The 13,430-nt window shown below is 30.3% G+C and overlaps 1 protein-coding gene and 1 non-coding gene across 2 annotated transcripts; one reads left to right on the forward strand and one right to left on the reverse strand.

The window, feature by feature from the left end:
* Positions 1–1,922: 1,922 nt before the first annotated feature.
* Positions 1,923–3,093, forward strand: LOC101214931 (AT-hook motif nuclear-localized protein 20; the record flags this gene model as incomplete). The annotated part of the gene is made up of 1 exon (XM_011652639.2): positions 1,923–3,093. A coding segment is annotated over one exon (915 nt), but the record flags the coding sequence as incomplete, so codon positions are not given.
* A 5,676-nt stretch (positions 3,094–8,769) lies between these two features.
* TRNAG-GCC lies at positions 8,770–8,840 on the reverse strand. The gene has a single exon. It is a non-coding gene; the product is annotated as a tRNA-Gly (tRNA).
* Positions 8,841–13,430: the final 4,590 nt, after the last annotated feature.

Raw genomic sequence — 13,430 nt, forward strand, 5'->3', positions numbered from 1 at the left:
CTAGAGGATCTTTCTTTCTATATTAGATAAGATCTATCTTATCCTAATCCTAGAAGAGTTAAATTAAACCCATGGTCAAATTCTCTATAAAAACATATTAATTATCCTAATTCTAGAAGAGTTAAATTAAACTCAACGTCAAATTCTCTATAAAAACATTTTAATTAGGTATGATTCTATATGAAGTAATAAACCCTTTTAATTTTAATTTTGTTGGTTGACACTTTAACCTTGTTTTGCATGAAAATTTAGGGAGCTATCCTATTTGGACATATATAAAATAGTTAAGAGTTTAAATGTGGCTCCTATAATATTTTATTTATTGGATTTGAATTTCACTTATATTTAATATTTAAATTTTAAAATGTTTTTTTGTCAAGTTCCAAAAAAACGTTATGTTATGTTAGTATAGAATTATTGTTATTACAATAATCTCTACTCAACTAATACTTCGATTTGGATTGATTACAAATCTACGTGTTCACATAAATTTTGATTAAAAATTTGATTTTAAAGAAAAAATACACTTATTACAAACCACCTAATTATTTTATTTTTTTAGAAAATTGAAGTTTGACTGAATTTTTTGAACCAAACTTACTAAACATGTCAATTGCGGTGTCACCAAATTAAATCTTTTTCCATATATATATATTTCTCTTTGCACTATTGTTCTAATAATTCTAATTCACTCTCTTCCTATTACTCTCTACACTTGGATTATTTAACATTTGGAAAAACTCATATTTAGGGCCACCAACCATCATGCGTTGTCAAAGAAGGAAACTTCACTTGTTATGGTTAGTGGTACTTGATGTTGAAGAGGAAACATAGAAAAGAGATTGAGAAAGAAAATAGAGTGAAGGAGTAGATTAGATAGAGAAATAGAAGAAAAGTTAAAAGGGAGAAAAGAAGATTAAAATATTATAAGAAGTTAATTATTGTATAAAAGCTAAGTAAAAAAAAAGGGAATTTGATGTTATTAATGGTAGGGAAAAAGAGATGGAAGTGAGAGGGAGAGAATGAAATAAATAGCCCAATAAAAGAAAGGAAGGATGGTGTTGGTTGTTGATTGTTTGGGTAAGTAAGGCCCATTCATTTTATCTCACTTCAACATTCCATCTATCACTTCTCTTCTTTCAATGAAAATAAAAAACACAAAACAAAACAAAACAAAACAAAAGTGCTTAGCTAAGACCACTCCTTCCCACGCGCACGCTCACCCACCAAACCCTAATTTCCAAGAACCCCTAAAAGCAGTGCTCCTCATCACACCCACGCACACCATTTTAAAATTTTATATATACTATATGTAGAGAGAAAGAAAGAAAAAAAACAACAACAACAACAACACTACCTATTTATTCCACATTAATAAATAATAACAATAACAATAACCTTAGCTTCCTTCACATAACACAACTATGAATCCAATTATTTATTCATTTTTGTTTGGTTGTTATGTTATAGGACCAAAATTTCCACATTGTTTAATTATTTATTTATTTCCCCTCAAGCTCTACGCTGGGTTTTTCATGTTTACAATAATATTATATAATCCTCATATGTCCTCCCATTCAATCCCAATATACAGTTTCTTTTTTACATAAATAAATAAATAAAATGGGAAGGAGTTTGACCCTCCCCATTAATTAGTGCTTCCCATCTCTGGGTTTATTCTTCTTTCTTTGCTCCTTGATTCCCTTCTCTACTAGTGGAACATAAGTGATCGATGCTAAGGCTTTCATTTTAATTTCCTCTCTCTCCCCCATCTCTTCTCTCTACAAACTAACTTATTCCTTTTTTCTTTCTCTCTCTCTCTCTCTCTTTCTAAATTATCAAAAAAAAAAAAAAAAAAACAAATCCCTCTTTCTGATCTTAATTAAAATTCATCATCCATCCCTACTTCTTCCATCATTTAAATTCTCAATATATTTTTCCTTTTTTTTTTCTTTCTTTTTGAGGGTTTAATTGATTCTATAAATCTGGCGAATCCTTGGTGGACCACTCAGGTGGGGTTGTCCGGGGTTGATCATCATCATCACCACCACCCGGCCGCGATTAATTCACCCATCTTCAAACAAAGCGATGAAAACAGCGGCGGAAGCCGAGAAGATGACGACGACGACAACAATCGAGACGAGCCAAAAGAAGGCGCCGTGGAAGCCGGAACACGGAGGCCAAGAGGGCGTCCACCTGGATCTAAAAACAAACCAAAACCCCCAATCTTTGTCACACGTGATAGTCCCAACGCTCTCCGGAGCTACGTCTTAGAGGTCGCTGCCGGATCCGACGTGGCCGACTCCATCGCTCAATTCGCTCGTAAACGCCAGCGTGGCGTTTGTGTTCTCAGTGCAACCGGCTTAGTCGCTAACGTCACCTTACGTCAGCCCGCAGCTCCCGGTTCCGTAATGCCACTCCAAGGAAGGTTCGAGATTCTTTCGTTAACCGGTGCTTTTTTACCCGGTCCAGCTCCACCTGGCTCAACAGGTCTCACAGTTTACTTGTCGGGGGGTCAGGGCCAGGTCGTCGGTGGGAGCGTGGTTGGATCGCTTGTGGCTGCCGGTCCTATTATGGTAATTGCAGCTACTTTTGCTAATGCAACTTATGAAAGGTTGCCTCTTGAAGATCCTGATGAACATGAAGTTGGAAGTGGCTCCGCCTCACACGGTGGTCCTAGAAGTCCTCCGCCGGAAATTAGAGCCACTGGAGGAGGGCAGATGCCAGCTGGGATACCGGAACCCACTTTGCCTTTGTATAATTTACTGCCGGATATGATTCCCAACGGCGTTCAGCTTGGCCACGACGGGTATGCTTATGTCCGACCGCCGTATTGAAATTTCAAAAATCATTTAACAAGGATATACTGATTATTAGGGTTGCTGAGGAAGAAGAAAAGAGAGAGAGAGAGAGAGAGAGAGAGAGAATTAAAGATGGGTTTTTTTTAAGAAAAAAAAAATCAGTTTGTTGTTTGTTCATATAGTAATTAGCTTGGCCAATCTTTGTTTTTAGTCTTTTCTTTTTTTTTAATTTCTGGTTGGGATTAATAAATAAATAAGATAATTGGCTTGTCTTTTCATTTGTGGTGTTTAATCTCCTTTTGATTAGATTGTTTTTTGTTTCCTTTTATCATTTTATCATTTTATCATTTTATCATTTTATTTTTAATGTTATGGGGTATAAGTTATATGGCTAATAAATTTCATATTTCTTTTATGATGGAAATTCTCAATTCTTCATGCATGTTTTATTCAGAATTTTGTGTGTATGGTTTTTTTCTCCTGAAATTTTTTAAGAGGATGTATATTATTATTAGATTGATGTTTAATTTAGTCCAATTTTGCTTCTTTGGAATCTTAAAAGAAACTACATGCATATATATACTTTATATTATAATGATGTGGTGTTTTGTTTTCATTTCCATTCTTAGCATTAAAATTACAAATTTTGTTTAGAAAAGATGTTTTGATCTCTTTTGTTTTGTTTTTTCGTTTCGTGTGATTGATTTCTACTTATTCTGAATATGATTTTTGGGAACATTAGAATATGTTCTTCCTTCTAAACATAAAACTTAGGATTAATGAAATAAATCGATTTAGGTTAAATTATTATTATTATAGTTTCAGTGCAACTTTATTGGGGTCTGTGTATTTAGTTTATACTACTTAAAAATGAAACAATTGCTTGCAGCTATGAAGTTTGAATAAATACCACAGGTGGAATTCCGCGTTTTACCAAACGTTGTAATTGTCAACTAAACGTTTCAAAGTGAACATGACTCGACAAATTAAAGTGTATGTATCAAACTAAGAAATAATCAAGGATTTTTTAATCTCTCTGTCACAAGTTCTTGACCTCTAGAAAAAAAAATGTTATATGAATACAACTCAATTGGATTAATGTAACATTTTTATCATAAGATTGAATTTACACTTCACATATATGTGTGAAGTTAAACATAAAAGAATATTGCCAACTAAACGACATCAATGTATATTAATTTAATATCAAAGTGAGCTTAGTTCAATGGTAAATGATATGACCTTATATTTTAGAGGTTGGAGATTTAATCTCTTCAATCACCATCTAAGTCAGCAAACTATTTAAAGATATAATCAATCACTTTATACTTTTTTTTGCCTTATTCACAAGGCAAGAGGGATCAACGTGTGCACTGGGACATCTTAACTAAAATGACGCCTTCTACCAAAAGAGATTTATGCATAACTGATATAAGAGTACAAAAGCAAGTTAGAGAAAAAAAGTTCACTAGTTGCCATGAGTGGAACAACATAAAAAGAAATTATACAAAAGCTTCCCAATTGGGGATAATATACAAGAAAAAAACATAGTAATTGTGAAAGGTTGATGACTTCGAGCGCCCTAACTTTATATTCAATCATAAAATTTGAGATTGTTTGATATATTAACTATCAAGTACAAGAGTAAAAATTTCTTCTATGTTAACTAGAATGAAACCCTTAAAGCCCTCATCACACCCCAATACCAAAAGAGATTCATACATAACGGAATAAGATCAGTACAAAAGCAAGTTAGAGTGAGAAGTTCACTAGTTGGAAAGAACGAAAAAAAATTATATAAAAGCTTTCCAATTGAGAGATAATATACCAGTCAACTTCGTAATTGTGAAAGGTTGATGATTTTGAGCACCCTAACTTTATATTTAACCATAAAATTGCTATTGTTTAATATATTATTTATCAACAAAAGATTATATAATTCTATTTAGATTGATTCCATTTCAAAATCAATTTAGAATAGCAAAAATATTAACTCATATATTATATAAAGATTATAGGGTTCCTTTTGATTTAACAAATGAGACACTCAATCACGAAGCTATAATTGAATTCATAGGTTGAGTTGAATTATACATATCCCACACATTGGATGACTAGGAGGGAAAAACACCAAATCAAAAAGAAAGAAAAGTGCCTTGCAAAGCTGACAAGTCTGATTAGGTTATCTTGTTCACATGTGATTCCAATATTATACTACCAATTAGGGTTTAACATTATACATTATCATCATTGATGAGCTCATTATCTCACCAAACCATTTAATTAAGGTTGATTGTTCTACTATCCATTTTTCCTCCAAAGCATAAGTAATCATTATCCAGTTTCAGTGTTTTTAATTTTAGACTGAGATTAGAGAGAAATATATTTTTATTATTATGTTGTTACGTTCTTTTAATATTTCCAACATATATTTCATTTGTTGACTGTGATATTCAAACCATTTTTTTTAAGTACAACACCAATAACATACCTAAAAGATCAAACCTTAGACCTTTGGGGAAAAAAATAGTTATGTATTAATTACACTAAACTGACTCTAATTTAAACTTAAAGAAAAATATGTAAATAAGTTGTCTTCAAATACTATATATGTATATAAAATGTTAATTTTTAAAAAATATAAAACTAATCATGTCTTCATTTTGATTTCTACCGTGTAAATGTTTGAATTTATTTTTAAAATAGAACATTTAACAAAATATTTACACCTTTTCAACCATTATTATAACTAAGTAAAGTTTGATGAGGTTCCGGGTTTGTTCAAATTAGGTTGTTATTGTTTTAAAATTTTCATTTCTACCATTAACATTTAAAATTAGTTTCCTTAAAATAGAGTGTAATTACTAAGCAAAGAAATTCTTTTTGTGACTGTTGAGCTCTAAAACAACAATAATAATATGATATATAGGCTTACAAAAACCAACGTCCTATGCCATAATTATTTAGAAAAATTATGATACTTTGTGAAATTTTTATTTTTAGTTTTGTGAATTAATTCTCTACGTTAAACTCTTTTCCCTTTAAATTTTTTGTCTTTTTATTTACTTGTTTATAAATATTTTTTAAAAAAAGTCAAATTTTAAAAGCAAAATAGTTACTTGTTAGCTTTTTATTTATAGTTTCTTTGTATAGATAGTTTATAAAAACTATCTCCAAGATTTTCGGAATAAATTTTAATTTTCTCCCAATCACATAAACTGAACTTTAAAAAAATCAAGAAGATAAAAAACAATAATTAAAAGAGACTTTAGGTCTTTTAATATTTAATTTATTAAATATATACAATTTTAAAAAAATAAAAACATGATGAGCGCTTTAAAGTTTAAATATTAGTTCCAAATAATTGGCTAAGAACTGAAAACCCTTTTTTTGAGCCACAGTATTTAATATATTGTTGAGTTTAATACATAAAACATACAAACACACATACTATATATAGAGTATATGCTTATATAAAATAGAAATATATATTCAAATAGAGAGAGAGAGACAGAGAGAGAGACAGAGATGGGTTTTCCCTAACCACTTGTTCAGCTTTCACTGTCTTCAAGATATGCATTATGCACATTGTGGTGAACCATTAATGGATTTCAAACTTCCAAAAAGCATTCCCACTTATGGTCAAACCAATATGGGATAGAGATCTACAAACACCACAACATCATACACACCTTACCATTTATCTTTTAGTTTAACCTATTTGGAGAGTCAACAGTTTCATATCTTTATGTCTAATGATTTGCGTTCATGTTCATGTTCATGTTAAAGAAAGTAATAGTTTGGTTTCAATTTGACGCTAAATGCTAATTAAAAAAACCAAAACTTCTTTTTAACTATAGTACTCCTCTTCTGCATTATACATCTTTCTTACTTATCTAATTAATATTTCTATTTGATGGTCCATTTATATAATATTAATATATGTTAAAACACCCTAATAATATATTATTTATATAGTGTAATCCTCTAAACCTTTGGACTAATCTTCTTTTCTAAAAAAAATTGTTTCAAGGTGATTTTTGCAAAATTAATGATTATTCTTGCATTCCTCTAAACCTCACGGGTAGATGATCTAGAGTTTGGCAGTGATTCTTGCAAATGATATAACAAATTGGATTGAGATTGAGAGAGGAAAATCAGATTTGGCATCTATTGATAGTCTTAATACCTTTATTATGTAACAGAGACCTCAGGAAAACTATATATTTTTTGGGTGGATTATTACTCTTCAAATGTTGACATAACCTATTATTGAGAGAATTTTATACATATGAAATATAGAATTGAGGATGGAGCAGTGGAGAGATGTGAGAGCAAATAAAGTGTCTCTTTTCTCTTTCAAAACTATAGATCAGAGAAAAGATAATCCAAAATGTGATTAGAGGCATGAATGATTTAATTAAAGAAATAATAAGAAAACAGCAAGGAATTGGTTAATTAATTAGAAATAAAAGGTTTGGAAAGGGGAATCTGTAACCCCCACTTAAATCAAAACAAAATTAATGAAACACAGACCGCCCAATAGGTGTGGATAGTGGGACACCATTGTTTGGCCTTTTCCCCCTCTTACCTTCCCCTTTCATTTCAAATCCATCATGTATCCCTAATTAGTGCTTACAATCTTCTCTCCCCCTCTCCCTCTCTTAATCATATTGGGCTACACATCACCCTTTTTCCTTTTTTTTCTTTTATTATTATTATTATTATTATCATTTTTGTAATTTAACCAAAGCTTTTCTTCTTATTCTTTTTCCCTTTCCCTTTCCCTTTCCCTTTCCCTTTCCCTTTCCCTTCCTTTCCCCCCTCTTTCAATCTAACCCTACCTAGCTATCACATCCTCTCATTCATTTTCACAATTTCACAAACCTTCCATCTTTAATTTAATTAACATGAAATCCCCAATCATTAATCTAAGACATGTTTATAATAGAAATTTCATATAATGTTTATTTTATCGAGTTACAAACGTAACGTTTCATGTTGATTAGAGACGTAAGATATTAAAATTCTTAATTAATGGAGGAATATTATCACTCTATCTAAAGCTATATATATTACACACGTAGGTTTGCTACAATGACAAATACAATAGAAAGTTAAAGTATAAAATATAACAAATCTGGAAAGATTCTTTCATATTTTGAATTGTATTCTCCATTGCTAACATAAACCAAGAAGAACTTGGAAGCCTTTGTAATTAATAGACTTTCCATTGATATGAAGCATAGCTTTCCATATTTGAGTTGAAAAGATAAAGAAGCTTCATACTATTAATTAATGATGGAGTCCACATCATTAGCTGGTTCTATATTAATTATGACGCCATTTTCAACTAAGACTTCCTTTTTCTTTATCTAAATTTCAATCCAACGACCAATCATTTCATTACTTCACAACAACAATACCTTTGAAGGTTATTAGTCTAGGACATGGTTATGAGTCTGTATGAGAATGCTTTTTTAATCTTCTTTGGAATAATCACTTTATTTTTAAGTGCTTTCCTAAACATTTAAAAAGGGGAAAAAAAAAGAAAGAAACATACAAAGAATAGTAGTTATTCAATTTATGAAGAAATGACTGTGGTATGCAATGGTGAATTGAAGGGTAGAGAAGTGGAGGGGAATGGAAAAATTGATTTGACAAAATGATGCTTTGGAAAGAAAAAAAGAAAAAAAGAAGAATGGTTGATTTTATTTGATAGAAAATGAAAAATGCATTAAAGGTGATGGAGATGAGTATCCAAAAGCAGTAATATTTCCAAAATTGCAAAAATCGAATGCTGAATCCAAAAGTGGCCCCAACTCTGTGTTTTTCCCTTTCCACAAACGACAAAACATATTCAATCACAAGTGACTCTCTCACACCTGCCTGCCCACCCAAAACTCTCTTCTTTTTCCCCCCTCCCTCTCACACGTGCGACAATAGATCAAAAAAAAAAAAGAGAAAGTGCACCAGCCGGGAATCGAACCCGGGTCTGTACCGTGGCAGGGTACTATTCTACCACTAGACCACTGGTGCTTACGTGTCAATTGGGTTGTTTGCAACAAATAACTATTCATGAAGACTAAGTCAATGGCCGGCATCGCAATTAGTTAAATGAAAGTTGGTGGTGCTGAACGGTGAATCGGTGATGGAATAATAGAATATATCAAATTAAGTTTCACGTTATTTTATTTTTAAAAATATCATTATGTAGACCTCATCACTATTCTGCTTTCTTCTCTCAAACTATTATTCATTCATTTTCACCTACTTATTATTTTATTTCCAACAAAAAAAGAAAGAGAGCAGGAACATTTTTCTCTCTCATTGTTTTTGTTTTTGTTAGTATAAATTTAATTTAAAAATAAATTTCACTTTCACTCTCTCAATATAAACATAGATTTTTTTTTTTTTTTGCTTTCCTTCATTCTTATTTCTGAGGAAATCATAATGAATAAGTTAACTATGTAGCAAACTCGTAGTTCATACCGGACAATAGGATAAGAATGTGTTGCTTTAGTAAGTGGACTTGAGAATTTAGTAGCTGCATGATATGTGAAATACAATTTTAAAATTTTCATATATATAAAAGTTATTCACTTTATACCAACCTTAAAGTTAATCATTCTAAAACAAAATTAATGTAATAAACAACCACATACAAAATTAAAGTAATCAACTTCTTTTTATAATATATATGTGTGTGTGTGTATGTATATGCGTTTTTGGTAGATTGTGAATATATTGTTTTTTTATGTTAATTCCGAACATAAATTAATTCTTTTTAGTTTTGTACTAATTATTTTTGAGTTTATTGTCCCTCACATTCCAAACACTCTTTGGTATCTAAGAAAAGAGAGACAATTTGGAAAACTGCCCTTTGGTAGTGAACTTATAGAATTAAGGTAATTTCAAATTTACAGTGAGGGTATAAATTATAAAAATTTGAAACCTCAATTTATATATACAATTTCTATAACTACGTAAGGTTAAAGTTAGGAATCCAATTTTAATACTTTTTTAAGTTTGAAGGCACAATTACTACAATTTAAATTTTGATTGTGTAATGGTTACAATTAGTGGGATCTATATATTTTCAAATATAAGAGGTCCCAACTTCAAATTTTTTATCCAAGTTGTACTTAAAGAGTGTAAAATTAACAAACCCGTTAATTTTGTTATTACTTTCTGAAAAATAGTTGCGTGGGCTGGCTTGTGCACTTCCTGGGCTCTCCACTTTTCAGTTTAGGCCCACTTACTTTTATTTTCTGAAAGGCTTTGAAGCCCAATGGGCGGGCCTACTAAGTTCGTGAAACTTCACCACTCATATTTCCTAAGGTATTGACTAATTTTAAATTGCCCAACGAAATAGATTGATTATTTTCAGATATATATATTTATAAAGCACATGTTGATGTGTCAAATCCGTTGTATGTTGCTCTTATAGCAATTTTTTGATTTCCAATATAGATATGTTTCTCTTCAAGTGTAATTTTATGAAGGGAGAAGTTGAAGATTTAAGACAAAAAAAAAAAAAAAAAAAAAAAAGAAGAAGAAGAAGAAAAGAAACAGTTACCTTACATAAACCCTTCAAATTAGAGAATGCCAAAAAAAAAGTAACCCGACTCAACCTTGATTTTTTGAGTTGGGTTGGGCCGACTCTTGCATAGTGAATCGGGAGGGTTCATTTTCTACCAACCCGGATACAATGGATTGATCCATAATTTTCCACCAACTCCGACCTATGTATACTCCTAAGCTCAATAATCAAAATACTCCACTTGACAATTGGTAAAGCTAAAAAGATGTAATTCAAAGAACTTAAATTAACTACATACCTAAATTTTGATTTCATCAAGAATTTGAAACGTAAAATATGCTCATCTAAAATAAATAATAAAATTTGTGTATGGATTACAACCTTAATTTTAAATTAACAAATCTATTCCAAGGAATTTGATGCTGTTAAAATGAAGTTATGTTAAAATGAAGTTATCTCTTATGATTAAAGGTGTGGACACTTGATTCTTTTAAAATATAAAGACCTATCATTGTAGTTTTACTATTCATCTTTATTGGGTTATGGCTAGAACTAAAGTAATGCTTGAGTTTATGAAGAGTACATGAGTTGTTCAAAATCATCTCTATCAAGAGAGACTTTCATGATATGAAAGTATATGAGTAAGAAGTACTAAAAAAGATTGATAGCTACTAAGTCTATACCAATACAATACGTTTTTATTTTCATTTGACTCGATTATAAAAAATAAAAAAACTCCAAAGTGAAGTATATGCTTAGCTTGGTATAATTTGAGTTGGTGATAAATTTTGCTATATTTAAAAATATCCATTAAAATTTCGGATAGAAAATGGGATGAAGTAAAATATTGGGCCGGTTGAAATGGAAGCCCAAAGAGCAACTTGGCGGAAGTGGCTAAGAGAAACCTCTACAAATAGAGGTGGGGAGAATTGAGGGAGTGGTGCTGTTGACAAATATGAAATGGGAAGAGATTCCCTTTATAATCTTTTGAAAACATCACACCACCAACTTGGATTCACCACAGCTTTCATATGATTTAAGTTGAAAACTTAAATGATCTAAAGACCCTCAATTGAATGTCAATACTTTAATGTGTTTTTTTCTTTTTCTTTAGTTCATTGTCCACCAGTGTGCCTTTAAATTAAAGTTTGTGTGTGTGTGCACTTCCACTACAACACAACAATAATACACATATGGAGTATTCTATATTTCCTTTTACCTTCTACAACCCATATGGACAAAATAATACAACATAAATAATAACTAAATAACAAAATTAAATTTGTAAAAAGAAAAAAAAAATCACCTCTACTAGTTTAGAGTTTAAATTCTTTTTTGATTCATAACATTTTAGATGCATTTATTTTAGTCTTTGAATTTTTAAAATAGTATATTTTGGTATCGAATGAAGGGGTAGGGTCAAATAAGATATCATTTCCCAAAATTTTAGGAAATTGATGTTTTATTGAAGAATTCAAAAAAATCATATTGCCTCAAAAATTTTGATCATCACTATTTTGGACATTAGCATTCTACTTCACTTTCTCAACTCGTGCTAGGTGCAATTTCATCCCGTACATCAAGTTTGAGATATTTTGTAATTTATGGAGGAGTTTTTTCTTTTGTTCTTCTCAATTATTTTTCTTTTTTTTTAGAGAGATTATGATTTATTGTGAAAATATTTATGTGAAATTTAATAGAATTTATTTTATACTTAAATTGTACTTTTTTTTTTTTGTTTATTTTATTTTTCATAAAGGATGTTAACACTAATACATGTATGTTCTATTTATCTTTTATTCTACTAAATGTTTTTCTTATTGGCTTCAAAATTTAAAATTTTCAAATAATAATAAAGGGTTATAATGATGAAGATATTGAAAGAAATGGAAAATAGAAGAAATTACCCCCCAAAGTTGAGACAAATGAAATGACAATGATTAATGCAAATGACCCAATTACCACACCCCCATATTCACCCAAATTATTCTCCTTAATTGAAGCATCAATAGTTACATTTCCTATATATATATATATATATTTTGAAAAAAAGATAACGACAATAAAGTCCAATTTTCCTTTTATTTAAACCAATCAAAATCAACAACCCTCGAATTTAGAATTATTAGGTTTACGAAGTTTAGGAGCTCAAGATTTAATCTCCAAGAAAGTCAATAAATAAATAAATAATAATATTTCCCCCCCTAAGTTTGTTTTTCTTTGAATTAAAAAAGAAAGAGAAGAGGAGCCCCAGTGCCCACTTGGATTGACTCCACAGGTTCATCTCCCTTTCCATACCCTATCTTCAATTATCTCCTCCACTTCCAATTATTATTTTACATTTTACCTTCTTCCTATTTTTAACTACTATTTTTCATTATAAAAAAAATCCATCATTTAATTTATTTTCTTCTTGAAAAATCAAATCTCCAATTTCAACTTATCCACTTATTCAAACAAATTAGTAATCTAATATGAAAACATAGTATATTTATTACTTATAGTATATGTTGGGTCAGAATGAAATAAATATGTATATATATATATGTGTGTGTGTGTGTATGTATTTAAAAAAAGAATAAGTCACAAGTGGAAAGTTTTGAAGTAAATCCAATGGGATTTGAAGAAAGGATCTCAAGAGAAAGTATATATATATATAATTAGGTTGGGAAAGAGATACATAACCCCTAGCACAACTTTATGATTCAACAAATGAGTAAAATAATAATAATAATAAAAGAATAAAGTAGGGCTTAGCTAATATTGTATTTAAAATAAAATAATAGTCCCTTTGGATGATGGCTACCTATACAAATGCCATCATCCATATTGGAACATGCCCTCAACTTGCACTGCTTCACCATTTAATTTGACCAAAAAAGGATCCCCCCTCAATCAAATAGTGACCAAGAAGGGAAACACTAATCTTTTAATTCGTCATCGTTAATTAATTTGTACCCACTCTTCATCTGGTATCTCATCCTTTTCCTTTTCCTTTTTCCTTTTTCCTTTTTCCCTTGGTAAAGTCAAAGATGCATACTATATATATATGCAATTCTAGAGGTTTTATAATATTATTTCTTTTT

Source organism: Cucumis sativus, chromosome 3 (genome assembly GCF_000004075.3).
Source record: "Cucumis sativus cultivar 9930 chromosome 3, Cucumber_9930_V3, whole genome shotgun sequence".
Classification (NCBI taxonomy): domain Eukaryota; kingdom Viridiplantae; phylum Streptophyta; class Magnoliopsida; order Cucurbitales; family Cucurbitaceae; genus Cucumis; species Cucumis sativus.